The sequence below is a fragment of the Maniola hyperantus genome, chromosome 10, assembly GCF_902806685.2.
Source record: "Maniola hyperantus chromosome 10, iAphHyp1.2, whole genome shotgun sequence".
In the NCBI taxonomy this organism is placed as follows: Eukaryota; Metazoa; Arthropoda; class Insecta; order Lepidoptera; family Nymphalidae; genus Maniola; species Maniola hyperantus.
In genome coordinates this window covers 7,066,910-7,089,053 of record NC_048545.1, presented here as the reverse complement: position 1 = coordinate 7,089,053, position 22,144 = coordinate 7,066,910, and the positions used below count along the sequence as shown (strand labels likewise).

The 22,144-nt window shown below is 37.7% G+C and overlaps 1 protein-coding gene across 1 annotated transcript in view; it reads left to right on the top strand.

Annotated features, from left to right (window-relative positions):
• Nucleotides 1–335: 335 nt before the first annotated feature.
• Nucleotides 336–22,144, top strand: part of LOC117986104 (lachesin-like) — a 56,048-nt gene continuing 34,239 nt past the window's right edge. The window contains exon 1 of the mRNA XM_069501191.1: nt 336–662. Coding sequence (XP_069357292.1) covers nt 581–662 — 82 coding nt within the window. The 5' untranslated portion in view covers nt 336–580. The remainder of the gene's footprint in view (nt 663–22,144) is intronic.

Sequence of the window (22,144 nt, the reverse complement as noted above, 5' to 3'; positions counted from 1 at the left end):
TCATCATAATTAACATTCATTTAAATTTGAGATTATTCATGGCAAAAAGCGAAGTTACTGCGATGATATTTAACGCCGCACCTGCCCGAGGCGTCTTAGCGTGGCCGAAATTAATGCGACGCAAAGTCGGCAAAAGTCAATTACACTTTATTAAAACCGTCTCCATTTATATCAATTTGACGCAAACTGTTACAAATACTGGCAATGTTCCGTCCTTTCATTCGAGAGCGAGGCGGGGCTACGCAAGCGCCGGGAGTTTAGGAGATTCGTAGACAAAGCGGCGAGGCTCGCTGTAGCGCGGGCAGTACGTAGCCGGTGTGCTCCGAGGCCGCTGCTACGCATCCGTCGCTGTATCGCGCTACGAGCGTGGCCGCCACATCGTCGAACCGTTCGCGACCGCTCGCTCGGTCGACTCACAACCGATGAATATTTAATCGAAACGATTTCCACATCGAGCTGCCGAATCAATGATCGAACACCATTACACCACCAAAACTCATCACAACACTTTTGTTGACATACCTCTAATGGTCGGAAAAGTTTGCATTACGATGCTGGTCGGTTAAAGATTTGAACCAAAATGAATTGTCTGAGATACGGTTCGAGCGCTTCTTTATTATTATTACTTTTAGTAATTGCCAGGCCTGGTACATCATCCGATGGTAAGTATTTAAAAACAGCATGAAAAGTAAATTATTCATTAATTTGTGATGTAAGTTACTCATTAATATTTATATCACTGTATTAAAATAAACGAGCCAACCTAATTAGTATAAGTAGATAGGTAATTACTCTTTTGTATATTAAAAAAATATAGGTATACCTACTTACTGTATTCAAATGAACAATTTTCGCCACGATAAAATTTTCTTCTCCGAGACTTTGTTAGTTTTATTTATATTCTTGTTTTCTCTTTTACAACGTCTTCATGTTGAAAACTTTTTGATAAATAAAGTTATCTTTTTACGTAAGAAAAGGCTCAAAGGCGATTATGTTTCAAGAGCCTTTAAGTACTAAAATATAAAGAAAATAATTTGCTGTGAACAGAATTTGTACAACTTTGTTTTCATTTATATTTAAGACTAGGTTTTGCCCGTCAATTCGTTCGTGGTGATTTCAACGTACGTCTTTAATCGTGTGTTTTTATTTAACTATTGTTTTTAATGTAGATTTTCAGCTTTGTGCCCAACGTTAAAATTAATGCAAGTACCTATGACTTCTAGCTGACTTGACTAACTTCTTTCTTTTCTACAGGTATGATAGATTCCTATATATCTACAGTGCAGTAGTATTTATATAGACTCTCATTAAGTACAAAAATTCCCTTTAGAGATTTTATCCCTCTTTCAGCAAACATTCCATACAGTCCCTTCCTTCCGACGAGATAAAATTGCATCTGAGGCAAGCGGCCGCTAAGTGGTCTTCTAACCTCTTCTTAAAGCATTCAACACAGGCAGGCAGTCGAAAGAAAACCGAGAACTTTTAAGTTTCTTAAATTCACGTGTCTGTTCGGCAATTGTTGTACACAGTTAACACGGATCTTTCCTTTTTGCTGGACTATTTCTTAATACCAATGACCCTCAAAATTATGAAAATGTCTCAGCATAAAAAAAAAATACTAGTATAAACTAATTACGAAGATACAGAAAAATACTGATATTATAATATCACATATTCTCTCTCTCTCTCACACACACACACACACACACACACACACACACACACACACACACACGCACACACACACACACACATGCACAAACTCTCACACGCACGCATGCACCACCGAAACACTGGGACCTACAGATGTACAAACTCACTTGCCTAGAATGAATAAGCTGTTATTGTTATAGGGTGTATTTCCACGAGATAGGAAATTCTAGTGTGGAAATCATTGCCCCACTATCTATTTAAAGTACTCACCCATTGCTTGTGATTCGTCAAATAAAATAAGTAAATAAATAAATTGAAATTTATCCGACTGCTAAATAATGCTCGCGAGTTGATCTGCGTGAACACAGGTATTTTAAAAATATCTTAGTATAAGAAGTAGCCTATATTGTGTTGGTTAAGGGTATAAGCTATCTCCATTCCTAGCCATTGTGGCGTGAAGAATTAACAAACATCCAAACTTTCACATCAGTACCCTTATTATAAATGCGAATGCGAAAGTGTGTTTGTTTGTTGGTTTGTCCTTCAATCACGTCGCAACGGTGCAACGGATTAACGTGTTTTTTTGCGTGGTTATAGATAAAGGCCTGGAGAGTGACATAGGCTACTTTTTATCCCGAAAAATCAAAGAGTTCCCACGGGATTTTTAAAACGTAATTCCACGCGGACGAAGTAGCGGGCATCAGCTAGTTAAGTAAAAATATTTAGTGGGATATATTTCAAATTAAAAGTAAATTAAGAAAAATATTGCAAAAGTAATAAATTGCGTTGGAAATTCCTTCATAAATTCTGAAGTGTCTGACAATTTGTGAAGAATTTCTGAAGACTACTACGTAAAAATTTGCTTAGGTACCTTTATCTATTATATTTACTGACAAAGCAAAGTTAGGTTAATATTTCCTAGTACCAATAGCTTATGTAATAATTTCGTATTTCCTAAGAAAATAATAACATAAAAAGAAAACAATCGTAATTCGTAACCTTTTGGAAAGTTCTAATTAACTTGCTTACCTAGTTGGTAGGGTGTATATCAATTGAGTATTAGGTTCATAGCATATTGGCGTAGAGATGCAACGACGTGAGTCTTTTTTTTAATGTTATAAAATATTTCCACTATTATAAAGTGTAAAGCAAAATGAATAAAAGATGTGTATAAAAATAACCCAAGAATTCCTTACAAATTCCTATTTTAAATAGCATTTTTTTAGCAGTTTAAAAAAACATGTTGCTTCACCTGGATTTTCGCCAATATGTCTTGAGCCTTGTGATCCCGGCATATTTGCAATAATCCAGCCTACGCAAGACGTGCAGACTCCTGGAATTCTATTGCGGGAGCCTAAAAACACGTCGTCACATGACATAATATTGCGGGAATGTGTTTCTATCTCTACAGGTATAGTAAGCAGTGCTTACAATACAACAAAACTTATTTAAATAAACCATCAATAAGATTCCAAATTGAACTGACAATATTGGGTCCAAAAAACATTACCTGAACTATGAATTGTTAACTAAGGCCGCTGGATTTATATTACCATCTGTACCCGTAGTACAAGATTTTACGTCTCACCAAACCAAACCAAATTCGAAAGTCGAAATACTTCCGCATTACAGTAAAATGGACCTAAACAGCCTTGAATTGAAGTCAAATATTCAATGCCACTGATTTTAATTTCGCAATGTTTCCGCTTGGAGCGCTGGCTGTAGGTAGACAAACTTGAGCTTTAAAACAAGGCATTTAAGATCCAGTTTACTGTAACGCGGAAGTATTTCGACTCTCGAATTTGGTTTGGTTTGGTGAGACGTAAAATCTTGTACTACGGGTACTGTATAATTATGTATCAATCACAAATACTATACAATATTATCTGGTTTGTATGATAATAACAAAGCATATAAGTTAGGAATTCATTGTTTAATTTCACAGGAATGTACCATCTATAATATTATTTGAACACTAATGATGGCCGTGACCTCGTCCGCGTGGATTTAGGTTTTTATAAATCCATGAAAATTCGTAGATTTTTCAGGATAAAAAGCCTTCATTATTTTCCAAATCTTTAGCTATATATTGTGTGTATAGTTATATTGTGTAGAGACGGGTAATAAGCAACAACCACTTAAGCCAACGAGATAAATTGCCTAAATTTCCCAAATCCTTTTTGGTGTAAGAATTGAAGTAAGTAAAACTAATGAAACTAAGAGAAATCCTCGGCTGTGATGTAAGAACTTGTTTTTGTATTAATTCCGCACTGGGACCAGGAAAACGGGTTGAACGAATTCCACAGAATAGTTAAATGTTGAAATATAAGTCACACTGTAATAGACTCAAAAACTTATTTTACTTAGAATTTCTACTTAACAAACATCATCGTTAAGGTAATTTATCTGTTATTTTGTATTATGAGCGACACGATTTCGTGACGGTTCTATATTTTACAGATTAATCTAACATCCTTTTAAGTAACTTTAGTAAGAAAAAGCTAAATGAATCATCCTTACATAATTCTATAATATTATGAACTAGATGATGCCCGTGACTTCGTCCGAGTAGATTTGAGTTTTTAAAAATCCCGTGTGAACTTTTTAATTTTCCGGGTTAAAAATATAGTATATATTTGTCTCTAGGGTTCAAGCTATCTCTGCACGCTGTAAATACCTACCGTGTAGATGATGCTTGCATCTTTAACCATGTAGATTTAGGTTATCAAAAAAACACATGGGATCCCTTTGATTTTCCGGGACCAAAAGTAGCATTTATCCTTTCTCGGAATGCAAGCTTTCTCTGCACTCCTTAAAATCGGATGGACCGTGAAAAGCTAGCAGACAGACAACAGTTTCGCATTTATGATATTAAGTATGGATTAGTCATACTGGCTTTAAGCCTTGTTTAGGTATACATAAAGCTAATTAAAATCTAATAAAATAAAATTATACGAGGTCATATTACTAAATTTGGCATAGGCACCCGTGTTGACTAACTGTTATACCTATTAGCAGTTAATTGCCATGAAAACAATAAAGCCTTCGACAAAACAAAATTTATTATCTAAAAGCTTTATTAATTCCATACACACATTGAGAGCGGGACAGCTGGCATATTTTTCAGTACGCCTGCTTCCACGTTGATATCTATAACGCCATTATTCAGGGGATTAGCTTTTTGCCGGATGAGTGGTAGAATATTCAAAAGGGTATTATTGGATTTTGTTGAATTTATTTCAACGTCTCTCTCTCTAAAATCGATCTGTATCTTCCATATTCATGATTCTTAATCCAATTATATTTGTTCAATCAATAAATAAACGGTTGAACGAAATACGTTAAAAATTAATCTTTTTTACTATTCAACGTATTCATACGTGTTAACACGTAGGTTTGAATAGTAAAAAAAATCTCTTGAACCCGTTTCTATGACAAAATTAGAAAACTTATTTGTACCCTATATATTATGAGTTTTGCAGTTTATGTTTGCATGTTTGTCGATTAATCTGTTTCATCATTCATAATTGTCATACGTTTTAGTTTTCCACTTATATATAGTTTAGCTTAATAATATAGGTTCACGAAAAAAATTTAATACTTATTATGAAAATAATATGAATTTTAGTTTAGTTCAATAACTTTATGTTGTATACAATTAAATAATATGAAAAGGAAAGTAAAATCAAAACATTTTGGACTAAGAGCCAGCACGTGGCAAACCTTCGTTATTTTGTAAAACCTGAAAGTTTCTCTGCGTATTGTCCCCAACACTGGGAGTAACGTTTGTTTGGATGTTTGTTTCAATCATAGTGGCTTTGGGAGATAACAAGGTGTAAAAATCTTTCGTCGAAGTAAAAGTTTAAAAGTTTAAGGGTGCCTGGCGGGGTGTTGCCACGACACTAAGTGTCTGGCAATGCACGACATGATACTAGTACTATTCTCTGTTTCTTCTTTTCCCAAATTCTTCTCCCAAAGCCACAATGATCCAAACAAACGTTCCTCCCAGTGTTCCTGCGTATTGTCCAATACGATCTGACACGCGCTGGCTCTTTCTCAATTTTAAACTTAATCTAATTACGTACTATGAGAACCATAACGAAGTTGTATGAACTGTCACATAGTTCTGAACTTATCAAACAATCTAGGTATCTTATCTTAGGATTTGCTTTACGTCTATGGTCTGAATATTATATGCGTTTGCAGGAACTGTGCTCAATTTGTTACCCAACTCGCAACCGCCTTTGAAGAGACTCGCAAGAATGTTGTTTCATTGCAATGCCAATTGTCATATAAACAAGCCGCTAACTCCAACTTCCTTGCGACTACGAAACTTACTTTTGCCATCATTATTATTAGGTACCTACTGAATTTAAAAGTTCATGCCGACATTTCCGATAGAAAACTTTATCGACCAACAACCATATTCTAGAAACGCAATTACGCACTTGATCTGACATTCGATTCGATCCGAATCCGAATATTCTCGATTCAAAGTAGCCGTAGCAAGTACCAATTTTGTATGAAAGGTTGCGCACTAGATCCAATTTTCGTTTTTCGTTGTCGTAGCCGAGAATATAATTTGTCCATTATTCACGGACCAATTTAACCACAACGATCTGACCGACACTATCCAAATGGATAAAAGTCATGATTGCACCGAACTCCTAAGTACGTTACCTAAGCTCATCTCTCCTGACTGCAATACCGAAGTAAATTACTATCAAAAGTCAGATGAACGCTAAGCGCACGGTCCAAAACTTGTCTAACTTGTACCTTGTGTATGATTGTTTGCGAGTTACCAGCACCATGCTCCAATTTGTAAGCTCGGGAACGCCTTTGAAACTTACTCGTTAAAACACCGGTTCATGGCAATGCCAAATGCCACATAAACATACCGATATGGTGTGATAAGGAAACTTTCGCCTTTGTTTGTCTCGTAACTTATTATTTATAGAGAGAGCCAGTGCGTGCCAAACCTTCGTTATATACTTTAACAATTGGTTAAACTTAAAGGGTGTCTGGCAGGGAGTTGCCACGATATTATGTATCTGGCAATGCATGACGTGATTTCTAATACTACTCCAAAGAAAATTAAAAAAAAATTGACTTATGCGCATTCTTACAATAACTCAAATTATAAAATGCTTAATACTTAAATAAACCTTGGATATACTATTGAGCATAAGACTGAAGTAGATTACTGCCGAAGCAAGTTGGACGAACTTTCAACTTACCTAGTTTGTGCCTTGTGTATGATTATTTGCTATGTGCCAATAATTTGTTACCCAACTCAGGAACACCTTTGGAACTTGCTTGCTAGAATGTAAGCTACATTGCAATTCAGATTGCAATAAATAAGCCACCACACAAGCTTTGCCACGATAGCAAAACTTTCTCGTTCACTTTCCTCATAACATATCATTAAGAGTTCCGCGCATACTAGAAAATCTTGGCTCTATATTTTCGCTGTAATAAGGATAAAACTTAATTATTTGCGGAGAAACCAAGTAGGTACCTATTTGTTTTGAAATAAACGATACTATTACGAGGCCATTGCCTCGAGTAAGTTCTTTCCAATTAAAAGTGATTTGCTCGGGAAGGCTTACCTATTCTAAAGGCTAAAGTGAATCTATAATAGGTACCTTCATGTAATACAGTAAACGTGACGTTTTCATACTCATCTAGAACGTTTCAAGAGTGAAACGTTCTAAATGATTGTGAAAACGTCACCCAGATTTGCTGAGAATATTAGGAGATATACGTCTATTCACAGTCGACCATGTCTTATTTAAATTAGTGAGCAAATAATCTAAGTCTGGTCATTATAAAACTACTTAATTCAGATTTTTAGAGCTAAAGGAGAAAAGACATACTTACCTACCGAATCATGATAAATATTTTTATAAGTATTTTTTCGTTTAAGTGCAAATAAATATTATCTTATAATGCATCCACAATTATTATTAGTTAGATAAAAGTTTTAATAATATTTTTTATTTCTATTTTAACTAGCAAGAAAAAGAATTTTCAAGAAACTCTAAATATGGGCTAACGATAAAAGTTATGTAGAATCAAGTGCATACAATAGTTGTGCTCATAATTTATGAAAGAAGTTACTGCGGAACTGATCTCTACAACTTGAATATAGGGCGAGTAATATATTATTTCTTCTATTCATATTCTTCACAACTTATCCAAAGAGTTGTTATATTTTAATTTAATTTATAAACTATATTGAAAATGTTACAATAAAACTAGCATTAGCTAATTACTATACAAATCATGCCCACTTGAAATGGTGCCATGATTACTGACTATATTTCCACGCTGGACAGTCAGGCCTTTTACGCAAAAGCCCTTCTATCACCAGTTGGCCTCATTTCGTGACAGAAGTATTATCTGCGTTAAAATCTCTCGTTAAATTTTTTAGCACTTAGATTCCATGGTCCCAGGATATCTACGTAACGTGTAACTCTCGAAGAGAGAGGCATAGGTGCTTCTGCCACTTACCGGTTTCAGCCATCTCTGCTGCGGCTCCCAGACTTAATGCTTATCTCCCTGATATGATACAGGGCCAATGCACACGAGTAGATAGGGATATCTACTCATGTGGCCAAAGTATCAACACACGTTGCGTGCCACATTAGAACCCGTCTCCGTTCCCAGGAATCCATCAGGTCTCTTGCCGAAGGGATTACTCAGGAATATATTAATAGGATTTTATGGTGTCAAGAGCCCTTTTGATCGTATCATTAAGAGGGCCATGTCGAAATAGCCTACCAGCGCTCCCTTGCCGAGAGAGTCCGTGAATTCCAAATTGAAAAAATACGTTCAATATAAGATGCGTGTCACATAATATTTGGAGGAAATTTCGCAGCAACGAGATTTAGCGCGCCTAATAAAAACGTTTATAGCTTATAATAAAAAACAAATTGTTTCGGGAGTTTTATTGTTACTTAATTTAACTCTTCACTAATACCTCTGTAATGGTATAATTTATTTTAGGCAACTTAATTTTTATTTATAATGATGTAAAAATATGATTTCTTAAAATTTAAAAAAAAAAACAAATATTTTCAAGCTACTGAAATGCTTTATTTACTAATCTATCTTTTAGTTACATTCGATTCGTTTAGTGATAGTTTTAAGATTTTATCAAATGTACCTACTATGTGATGAAATAAAAGATTTTTCTTTTAATAAACATTTTCCTTATTTCCTATAGGCCTTAGAATTAAAAATCCAAATATCCTTATCTATTTAATTAAATAATATAATGATAATTAGTTATTGATAATTACAACATTATAAATGTAAAATTTTAGATGTCTGTTAGGTACTTCTTCATGCCACAATACCTGAACCGACTTGGCTGAAACTTGGAATGGAATGAAAAATTAAAGAGTTCCCGCAGAATTTTCAAGAACCTATAACCACGCGAATGAACTGGCGGACATTATCATACATAAAAGGAAAAGGTGACTAACTGACTGACTGACTGATCTATCAACGCACAGCTCAAACTACTGGGTGAAATAGGGGCTTGTAATTTGTGTAGTCCACGAGTTTAGTATAAGACAGGATAATATATACAGGAAACGTCCTTTTATTTCATATAAAAATATTTATATAGGTGCAATCAAAATTAATGTACTTACTTACTCTTATTTCGCTTGGATACTCACACGTATTTACACAAATTGCCGTATTTGCTCGAGCAAATACACAATTTTGCGCACTCAGATCATCGATACGTTATTACACTTGATCTCGCTGCATCGCTCTCGATAAGTAGATTACTCGGTTATATGCGAGGCGTGGAGCTCTCTCTAAAATCTGGTAATTAGGTCGCTATAGTTTACCTGAATGTTCGTGTTACTCGTAATTGAATTTGCATCTATTTTGCTATGCCACGTTTAGTTCAGTTCCATTTTTTTTCATGATTATTCTCAGAAGAGATTTAAATAAACCCATATTATGGACCCAAGCAACGGAACGACATGGATTTTGGCATGGGTATATCCTACACCTTTTTATCTCGGAAAATCAAAACTTAAATCCATGCGGATGGAGTTACGGATTAATTTTCAAGTGTAAGAAAACTTGATTTTAATATAATCAACAAAATCAAAAAAAACCGGCTAAGTCTGGCTCGAGGGTTCCGTACAGTCTTATTTTTCGACATTTTCACGATAATTCAAAAACTATGATGCATAAAAAGAAATAAAAATCTGTTTCAGAATGTACAGGTAAAGACAAGTATGATACGATATAGTTATCTTACTTCGAAAATTTAAAATCTTGTTCTTCTTCTTCCTTACCTTATCCCACGCTACGTGGGGTCGGCACAACATGTCTTCTTCTTCCACTCATTCCTGTCATTCGTCAACGTATTATCCACCTCTTTTTCACGCATATCCTCTTTCACGCAATCCATCCACCTTTTCTTTGGTCGTCCTCTCCTCTTTTTTCCTTCCACATGCATACTTAACATTCTTCTAGTGACATGGCTTTCTTCCCTCCGCATAATATGCCCATACCATGCCAGCCTATTACCTCTCATCTTTTCTACCACTGGCGCTACTTTCAAACTACCCCTTATATATTAATTTCTTATCTTATCCATCCTTGTCACACCACACATCCATCTCAACATTCGCATTTCAGTCGCATGTACACTCCTTTCATCCGTCCCTTTTACCGCCCAACATTCTGAACCATACAATGAAATTTAAAATACTAATTACATTATTAGTTCATGACCAAAATTTATTTTTTTTGTGTGATGTGACCACAAATTCACGGTTTTCAGATTTTTCCCCTAATGTCTGCTATCCTTATCTTTATTTTATCAGACACAAAGCCCCACAATATTATGTTAGTTATACAGAAAATGTATCTTATTAGTACCTATGAACTGCAATCAGTATCAAAGAAAAAGCGTGTGAAATAAGCTCAGCTCAGCAAAAAATTCTAATTTAGGTACATTAATTTGAATAACACTAATTCACACATTCATTTCTACTGAAAACTTGCACGAAGTAGCGCATGAAATAATACATGATATTCAAATTAAAATTGGTCAAGTTGGGTTTCGCTAATGAGTGCTCCGTTTCTTACTTTGCTTTACATAATTATTAGGAGTTAAAGTATGAAATTACCGTTTTATATTGAACTAGCTGATGCCCGCGACTTCGTCCGCGAGGATTTAGGTTTTTAAAATCCCGTAGGAACTTTTTAGTTTTCCGGGATAGAAAGTAGCCTTGTCATTTTCCAGGTCTTTAACTATATCCATGCAAAAAACCACGCAAATCCGTTGCTCCGTTGCGGCATGATTGAAGGACAAACCAACAAACAAACACACTTTCGCATTTATAATATTAGTAGTGATAATATGGATAAGTAATAATAATTCCTGACAACGTCAGGAATATTATTATTACGATAGGGTTGTAGAGGGGGATTCCAACATCAATGGGTTTTTCATTTGACGCTAGGTAACCTATGAATCGCATATTTTTCTTTGATTTCACCAGTGATATGATTATCTCTACTATAATAAGTCTATGGATTTCACCCTACTATTTGACATTTTGTCAATTCCGGTTAAACCGGTTTTTATTTATTTATCATTTATGTCAATTACATGCATCTCCAATTACATGCTATTAATTAATTGGTTTGTATTTCGTGATAAAAATATTTTTCATTGCAGACTTTTTATATCGTCAATTATGTAAGTATGTCTGACCAATCACTTCAATATGTTCATAGTAATTAATTACCAATACCAAGCGGTGGTATGTAGACAAGTAGTTAAGACTTCGGCCTTTTTATTCGGGGAATCCGGTGTTAGTTATCCCAGGCACGCGCCTCTAACTTTTCGGAGTTATGTGCGTTATAAGCTATTAAATATCACTTTCTTTAACGGTGAAGGAAAACATCGTGAAGAAACCTGCATGCCTAAGAGTTCTCCATAATATTCTCAAAGATGTGTAAACTTAGCCAATCCGCAATGGGCCAGCGTAATGGACTATGGCCTAACCCCTTCTCATTCTGAGAGGAGACCCATGCTCAGTAGTTGGTCGGCGATGAGTTGATGATGATGATTCAGTTTACAATAGAAACATCACAATGCTGAATGATAAACGTGAATAGTTGTGACTTCGATTTCTATTGCAAAAGCAATTCCAGCACAGATCGAATGTATTAAAAAATTCCTATTGCGAATCTGATCCAATAAGACATCCGTAACATCTCTAGTATGCTGTAACGCCCTTGTATTTAATGAAGCCAATTTTCCTCCGCCCGCTTCACATTGCTTTCCTTTTGAATTTTCTCCTACTTTCCTCAACGTTCATCTCATTCCATGTTTCCGCGTACGCAAATTACTTTTGATTTCAAATTCCTCTAACATTGATTTAGTGAACAACAGGCTATTTGTCACGTCTCCACACCAATCGTGAGTCGGGATTTTTCTACATCCCGTCTTTTGTCTTTTATTGTTCTTTTTGTTTGTTAAGTCTATATTATATTCAATTAAATTCCTCTCATGATCAACCCATAACCGACTCACTACAGAGCACGGGTTTCCTCTCAGAGTGAGAAGGATTTTGGCCATAGTCTACCACGTTGGCTGTGTGCGGATTGGTAGACCTCACACACCTTTGAAAACATTATGGAGAACTCTCAGGTATGCAGGTTTCCTCACGAGGTTTTCCTTCACCGTTAAAGCAAGTGATATTTAATTACTTAAAACACACGTAACTCCGAAAAGTTAGAGGTGCGTGCCCGGGAGCGAACCCCCAACCTCCGTTTAGAAGGAGAAGAAGGACGTCCTAACTACTAGACCACAGCTAACTTCCTCTACAATCTACAATACATAAAACCTTGTATCTTTCGTTCATTGGAGCTTTGTAATATCGTCCGGTTTACAAACCGCATACACAACGATGCCCTATACTGTTGAAGTTGGTACAGTGAAAACAAAACACGGAGGAGACTCAAGGGGCTAGAGAGTCGTTTTGAGTTGCTGTCGCTGGGCTAAAGTAAATAAAACTTAGTTTGAGTTGTTATCAAAAAGACTGCACCTCGGCTCCGTACTGTGGGTGTGCGGCTTAACCTCAGGTGAGTCATCATCGTCATGATCGACCTATCGCCAACTTATACACTGAGCCCGGGGCTCCTCTCAGAATACCTAGAGTTTTGGCCGCTAGTCAAATGCAGATTGGCAAACTGCATACACTTTTAAGAATAATTTGAAGAACTCTCAGACCTACAGGTTTCCTCAAGGTATTTAAGCGATATTTAATTGCTTAAAACGGACGTAATTTGGATAATAATTATTTAGAATTGCGTGTCCGGGACCGAACTCCCGACACCTCCGGCTAGAAGAACGATGTCTTAAACACTAGGCTGTCACCGCAAAAATTTAACTTACAAGTTACCTGTGGACGAAATTTTTATAAATCCAATTTCCACAAATGCATAATTAATTTGATTCGTGAAAGTAAATAGAACAAAAGAAAGCACGTTATACTGAACATTACCTTGACAAAATCCCGGGTGTCGGATAGTATTTTATACACACATGTTTTGATTAATTTTAAAATCAATTTAAAATTAATTACTTCAAATAACGGCTCAACGAATAATATAGTTTAAATGGGTAGATTTCACAATACAATTGCGTCATTTGTGGCGGCACGAATCCAACCTTGGTTTTGGGATCCCTTGACGTCACATCTGTGTTCGGAATCCTAGTTTGGAAATCGGTAATTCCGTCGTTATAAGACCTAAAGGTTCGCTCGTTCTTGCAATTTGGCTAGAACACAACAACGGTTACTTACGTATTAGTTATCAGGTATGGAGGATAAAGCTTGTATGGCGTATTTCCAGGTGGCTTGCTGGCAAGGCGTTGACGTCGACCAGTTGCTGAGTAATTCGGCCGTTGCACTTGATAACACTGCACTGAGCACTTCAACTCTTGGTCACCGCGGTGCCGACTAGTATTAACTAAAGAGATAGAATTAGTTGTCCGTTTGATTTTAACGAAATTGTAGCCCGGTTTTAATGGCGTCGATGGTCGATTGCTAACACTTCTCCTGTCGCTTCTTCCGATGATGCCCGATAATAATCGTATGCTCACGAACGAAAATGAGCTGCCGCTATTGGTTCAAACCAAAGACGAACGAGTAGATCGGGATCGAATGAACAAAGGAACACAGATATCGCGACAAGCATACATACCGCCCACCAAAATACAGCTGGTATTTTCCAGATAGGTATGAACGAAACTAGTGAACTAAAGTTATTAACTAAACTAAAATTAAATATAAACTAACTAGGAGACGCTAAATTAGTTAGCTACTTCAATAGGAAGAGGGCATAACTTTACAAGAGGTCGTTTGATAAGACTATTCTTAGTTTTGACAGTTGCCACGCGGATTATTCCGTCGGGGCCGGGATGCAAATCAACTACCCTCCCCATTGACCATTGCAATGGAATGTGATTATCATCTTTGATGATTACGATAGAATTTAACGCCAATGGCTTAGACACCTTTGTCCATTTTGCACGTTGCGTTAGAGAACTTAAATATTCGTTTTTCCAACGAATCCAAAATTGTTGAATAAATGATTGGATTAATTGCCAGCGATTCAACCGGTATAATTTGACATTGGATAAATCGTCGTCTGGGACAGCTACTAGTGGTTCCAGAGTCAAAAAATGTCCTGGGGTCAAAACATTTAAATCATTTGGATCAGTACTTAAGGGACACAGAGGTCTTGAGTTTAAAACTGCCTCAATCTGTACAAATAGGGTAGTAAGTTCTTCGAACGTTAATACTTGACTGCCAACAACTCTGTAGAGATGAGATTTCGCTGCCTTGATTTGAATTTCCCACACACCGCCGAAGTGCGGGGACGAAGGGGGATTAAAGACGAACTTTATGTGTTCAGTATGTGAAGCCTGCTGTAATAAAGATAAATAGTTGCTCGCACCCGTAAAATTGGTCCCTTGATCCGCATGAATAGTGCTACACCGCCCACGGCGTCCAACGAAGCGGCGTAACGCTGCCACAAAGCCATCACTTGAAAGAGTTGACACCACTTCAAGATGTATGGCTTTGGTAGCTAGGCATACAAACAAACAGAGGTAAGCCTTGTCCAGTTTGGCACCGCGATGTCTACCTAGTTTGATTCGAAAAGGTCCACCAAAATCAACTCCCACAACAGAAAACGGTTTGACTTGGTTGACACGACATACTGGAAGATCACTCATGTAAGGTTCCAATGATCTTGGTTGCGTTTTGAAACATCGAATGCATCTTGAGAGACAGCGGCGTATAGCCCGTTTGGCAGACAAAATCCAGAAGCGTTGCAAAATTAAATAGTGAGTGGTGTTGTGACCTGTGTGACAATGTTGGCGATGAACGGATTCGATAAGCTTCGACGTGAAAGGGTGATCGCTAGGAATAAGAGCAGGATGACGTTGTTCATATTCGATTCCAGCGCGAGATAGGCGACCGCCCACCCTGAGGACGCCCTCCTCGTCCAAGAAAGGACTAAGTCTTTGAAGGGGTTTTGTCAGTACTTGTTTCGATTGCAAACGTTCAATTTCGTTATGAAACGTTGTATTTTGAACAGTTTTTACAATAAATAATAGAGAATCATTACGTTCATCTTCCGTAACATGGGACCCGAATCTACGTTTGTGTGGATTTCTTAGATTAGAAATAAATCGTCGCACGTAGGCAACAATGCGCGTTATTTTTTCCAAGGAGGAAAACCGTTTTAAAAGAATATCGATAGGTGAGTCTTGGGTATTGTTAACATGAGTGATCAATGCAACTGGTCGACGTTCCTCTAGAAGAATAAGGCTGGTGTCATCATGGTTCGGAAGCTGGAGATTCGAAGAATTAGGCCACTGATTAGATGGTAGCGATAACCAGGACGGGCCGAACCACCATAATGAATTATGGAATAGATCATGTGGAAGCTGTCCACGTGAGCACACATCCGCTGGATTTTCATGTGAGCTAACATGATGCCACAGGTCTGCAGAAAACATGTCTTGAATGTGACTCACTCGGTTAGCCACAAATGTGGTCCAGCGCGAAGAGTGAGAACGAAGCCACGATAATACAACAGATGAATCAGACCATAAATAAATGGTATGAAAGGATATCCTGTTAAGGTATGAGTCTAACACGTATTTTGCTAGATCTGCCAGCAGAACAGCTGCGCATAGCTCCAAGCGAGGCAATGAAATCTTCTTGATGGGAGTCACACGAGCTTTGGCACATAATAGTCGAACTTGAACAGATCCATCATCACATGTAGCTCTTAAGTATATAACAGCCCCGTACGCGAGTTCAGAACTGTCGCAGTATCCATGCAATTCGTATGTGCCTGCACCATCGACAGTGAGACGACGAGGTAAATGCAATTGCTGAAGGATTGAGAGTTGTTCGCAAAAGGTCTTCCACGCTGAAATGACCTCTTCGGGAGGCATTTCATCCCAAGAAGTCCCGAGGATCCACAGTCTTTGTAAGAAACATTTAGCCTTAATAGTAAGAGGTGATAGAAATCCTAGTGGGTCAAAAATTCTCGCAAGCTCACTGAGTATGTTACGCTTGGTACACAGCTGATTAGACGATTTCACCTCGAATAAAAACGCATCGGTAGCTGGATCCCATTTGAGACCTAGTACCTTTAAGGTAGGGGTTTCGCCATCAGAGAATGCCTTAGGATCGAAAAGACAATCCTCGGGAGGAAGATCTGAAAGTAAGCCAGGTTCGTTACTAGCCCATTTTCTTAGTTGAAACTGACCCAACGAAAACAGTTGTATGATTTGTGACTTGACTTCTAAAGCATTGTCTAGGGTGTCGCAACCGGTGACAACATCGTCAACGTATATATCGGAAGCTAAGATACGTTTAGCTCGAGGAAATTTAGAGCCTTCATCTTCGGTTAATTGTTTGATAGTCCTACAAGCGAGGAATGGTGCAGATGAGACACCGTAAGTGACGGTGTTTAGTCTATATTCTTGTAAAACTTGATCAGGTCCTGATCTCCACACGATTCTCTGATAGTCTCGATGGGTATCAGAGACCAAGATTTGTCTATACATCTGACGTATATCAGCCATAAAGACAACCGCATGTAACCGAAAGCGAAGGAGCACCTCCGCAATGTTGGATTGAAGTTTAGGACCCGTAAGTAGGGTGTTGTTTAATGATTTATGGTTGATATCTTCAGCGGCTGCGTCAAACACCACACGTAATTTGGTGGTGGCGCTGTCTGGTTTCACAACACAATGATGCGGGATATAGTACTTGCCATTGTTTAATTCCTTAGCTGATACCAAGGACATATGGCCAGAGTGGAGGTAATCTTCCATAAATTCTGAATATTGCTTGTGCAGGACAGGATCACGTGAAAGACGTCGTTCAATAGCTTTGAATCTTCTTATAGCAACATCTCGAGATCCCGCAAAGGTGGGTTCTATCTGATCCTTGAATGGAAGCTGGACTACATATCTGCCCGAAGAATCGCGATAATGTTGGGCAACGTAAGCGTTTTCACAAGCAATTTCTTCTGGTGTGAGAGACGATGCTTTGGGAATCACGTCTAGCTCCCAAAACCTTTGGACTATGGGCACCAGATCATCTGCCATTGACGAGACTTGAAGCAATGTTGAAGTGGTGAGTGACGTTCTGCCCAACAAGAGCCAACCGAATAAGGAGTGGATGGCAAGTGGTTGACGTGCATCTCCCTTTATGTGCTCGTTAAGGACTGAGTCAGCGAATACATCAGCACCAAGTAGTACATCGATAGGTCCCGGAATGTCAAAGCCTGGATCCGCTAACGGTAACGTTTCAATGTGTGACCAGCCTTGAGTTTGGAGTTTTGCGATCGGCTGATCACCACAAATGGTTGACATAACGTACATATCAACGTTGAATAACGGGCAACCTCCTGCTGCTACAGGGCATTTAATTTGGCCGATAATTTCTGCAGATACGCCCCCTAAGCCATTGATATTAGCGTCGCATGGGGCTAGCTGTAGGTTTAAACATTGAGCTGCCTTACGCGTTATGAAGTTATTTTGACTTCCCGTGTCAAAAAGGGCACGGAAGGAATGATATTTGCCATACACGTCTCGGAGTTGAATAATAGCTGTAGCCAGGAGGACAGTTGTGGTTTTAAGTGACCTACTCATTGAAGTGGGGTTAGACTCTTTGGCCACAAGAGACACGGATTTAGATTCGATAGTGATGGGGTCAGGATCAGTTTTCTTATCAGCGCCCATGTCACAGATTAATGAATGATGTTTAGATCTGCACTTGACGCACCGAAAAATACTGACGCAGTTTCTTAGTTGATGAGAACCCCTGAGGCAATTGTAACACCACCCCTTTTCCTTCGCGATCGCCCTACGTTCGTCTACCGTTTTAGAAAGAAATGAGTTACATTGTGTGATTGGGTGAGTGTCAGCACAAAATGAACACTTCAGAGTGGAAACCTTGTTATGTTGATCGTTTGATTCTGTTAATTGAGGCGGCTTTGAATTATCATTAGTGAATAGGGTATGAGTCACGTTAGGTCGTTTAACGTTAGAAGCCAAAGGTCTTAAGGTTTCTTTTATAGAATTAGAAGGTTTAGAGGGCTCATTAAAGTGACTGTCTCGCATAAGCGCTTCACACTTTGAATGTAGGAACTCCTTTAGTTGTATGTACGTAGGAAATTCTGATTTTGTGCACTTTTCTTCAAATTCGCGACGCAGTTTCGTATCTAGTTTAGATAACACATGATAAACAATAATAAAATCCCAATGGTCCACTGGCAGTTTCAATTTCTTTAGAATGCATAGGTTTTCATCAACGCTGTCTAAGGTGCGACGAAAATCAGTCGGGTTCTGAATTTTAAAATTAATATTTAAAATATCCTTCCAGCAGGTGAAGGCTAACTCACGCTTATCTTGATAACGTGAAGTCAAGGCCGCGTACGCATCTGAGTAGTAATCGCCGGTGATTGGGAATACACGAATAAGAGCCAAAGGATCGCCACTTAAAGATGAATTCAGGTAGTGAAATTTTTCAACATCTGTGAGCGAATGACAGTCATGTATAAGCGCGTTGAACGTGTCAAAGAACTCAGGCCATTTTTTAATGTCACCAGAAAAGGTCGGTAATTGAAGTTTAGGTAGTTTGATGTTTGACAGCGCTGATGATTTTTGATTAAAGTCAGAATTGGATGAGTTTAGTTCCGCCTTCGCAAATGTACGGCGCATACTTGTGACTTGGAAATAAACATCATCGAAACTTGCGCGCACACGATCATAATCATCATCATCATGCGCATCACCGCACGTATCCAAAACTTCAAGAATTGCAAGATGCGCCTGCTCAAAATCATTAGCAATTCTCTTGGCTTGATCGCAATATGACAAGAATAAGTCGCACTGACTATCATCATTTTTCGCTGCAAGGCCGACTTCCAATGCTTTAGACATACGGTTCATTGCCATAGTCCGTTTACGGCGTAGAGAGGGCAAATCCCGAACAGTAAGGCCATCAGCTGTACCCGTTGGCTTAAGTTTAGTTTTCGTAGCACTAAGCTTACGGGTGACACGCTTAGGATTGAACGACATTATTATTAGGTAGGTACCGATTTGTAACAAATTATGCAATAGGTATCGGTTCTAATGTACGCCAGCTGCTACCGAAATAGGAAGAAAATAATAAGAAGTCACTTGTAACTACCTACTATTTCACGTAAGAGACGATTAACGAACAAATGTTTAATTGTTACCTCAGAAAAAGAGAAAAAGTAGGTACGAGGTTTTAATTTTTATTTTACTTATGGTAGCTATGAACACCGATCAGGACATAGGTACTTAGTTTGTTCATTAAACGTTTACAAAATCTGGTATGAAATATTTAATTCTTATATTAGGTATATAAGACCCTAGAATACGTTATTACAGCCGATATGTATACGAAACACCGACAAAGATTGATTGTTTCATATACGATCTGAAATAAACGTTACGATTAATTATTAGGTAGGTATACTATAGCCGTTGTACTATATATACATATGTATAAGCGCCGACAACTATTAGATTGCCTATACATAGATATTATGATCTATAGTAACACGCATTTGAGTTGACAGGACGAGAGATTATCACAGCCGAATAGAATCGGTACACGTAAACACCGGTTAATAGGTGTTACGGATACAGCTATCCTTACCTATCTATATAAAACCCAGGCATCGCCGGGGGAGCTAACATGTCGTCTAGCAGCCCAGCTACGTGTGGAAATATGCCAACTCATCACGTTCCGGCACATAGAGTCATCAAGGTCTGCAGCCACCTCTGTACGTGATCTCTGGTGCTAACCGACCACAGAACGGTAGAGGGGAAATCGATATAAAATCGACAGAGTTAGTTTTAAGGTAGCATTAATCTAGCATAAGTAGTATTTGTAATTTAGATAAGATATAGTTAAGTAAAGGCCTTCGTGTCCCAACGTCGACACGAATGTCCTAATAAAATCATTTTCGTAACCAAAAAGGACTTCTGCCTTCAACCCCCGCTCCAGGTAGCCGCCCTTACGTAACTGGCGCAGTCTTAAAGGATAGTCCTGGATATTCAAGGTCGTCGTGGTGCATCCCCTAAAAAGTCGGGTCAACGCCGTCAACTTCCTTGTCAGGACTACAGAACCTACGAGGAGCAGCTGTCATAGGAGCTGTCGCTGAAGACTTCGAGTCATACTGGAAATCGATGGATCGAAGCTCGCCAGCGACTTTGGTTTTGTAAGTACATGAAATCCTTTTTATTGGTTGTTATATTAACTTTTGCGCAGGGTACTATAATTTTATAACTAATACGATTTTTTATTACGATTTTCACCCGCGTAGTAGATACTTTCATTTTATTGAGTTTTGGTAATTTAATTATTTGATACCTTTAGGTAGGACAGTTTAGAATATTTAAAAAATGACGGAACTTAGCCAAGTAGATTTGTTAGATAGAATAAATAAGTCACTTAAGTTTTTACCGAATTTTGATGGAAATTCTTATACTTTAACGAGATTTATTAATTTAGCCGACCAATTAGTGCGCTCATTTTTAAATCCAGGTCAAGAGTATGAGCTTTCAAACCTTTCCTTGATTAGCGGAATTCTTAATAAAATTACCGGATCTGCAGCAAGAACTATATCAGCCTACGGAATTTCCGATGATTGGAATAAAATTAAAGATACATTAGTTAACAGTTTTTCCGATTACCGGGATGAAATAACCTTACTAACAGACTTATCATATTTAATTCAGGGTCCAGATACAGTACAAATATTTTACGAAAAAGTTCAAAATTTACTCTGCACACTTATTACGTATGTAGAGCTACACGAAACTGTCAAAACTACTGTCGAAGTAAAAATAACACTCTATCAAAAGTTAGCCCTTAAAACGTTCTTAAAAGGTTTAAGAGAACCTTTAGGGTCAAGAGTAAGGTGTATGAGACCCCCCACGCTGCAAACTGCTCTTGAATTTGCCAAAGAAGAATTAAATATAATACATCTACAGAACAGAACTAAATTTTTTCAAAATTATCATAAGCATACTCGTAGACCTTATTATTTTTATTCACAGCGAAATTATTATAGTGGTACGAATTTCCCTTCTAGATCACGAAAATACTCAATGTCCCAAAAACACATTCCTTCAGAACCTCAATACCCTTCAAGCACTTATATCCCATGCCAACCTCACCCTGATTCAAAAATTTGCCCACAGGTGGACTTAAATCTACACAGTACACTGGAAACTCCGAAACGTAAAATTCCTGTGTATAATAATATATCGGACCAATATTATAATTCCCAACAATACGTGCCGACCCGGTGTGAAAATGAAATTGACACCGTTGCTGACGATAGGCAGAATTACGATTTCATAATATCACGTTTGCCCATAGAACAGTTAAATGCAGAGGAGACAATGAATTTAATTAACCTTTGTAAAGAATTTCCAGATGTATTTCTTTCTAATATAGGTAATTTAACTGTCGATTTCCGACAACTTAATAAATTAGATAAAAAGAATCCGAGTGATTTTACCAACTTTCTGGATAAAATCGGGAGGTCTTTGTACTTTACGACTTTAGACATACAAAATTCATATACAATTTCCGAAGATCTTATGGACAGTGTCCTTCAAGGCCTACCAAATTGTACAACCCTTTTTGACAAAATTGTAATTTTTTCAACATCCTTGCAGGAACACATACTCAATTTGCGAGATTCGTTCGAACGACTTAGAAACTTCAATTTAATAATCCAGTTAGATAAATCTGAATTTTTCAAACGCGAAACGCCATTCTGTCACATGTATTCTCCAGACGGTATAAAACCAAACCCACATTATGTTTTACATATTTTAAATTACCCATTACCTAAAAATCGCCAG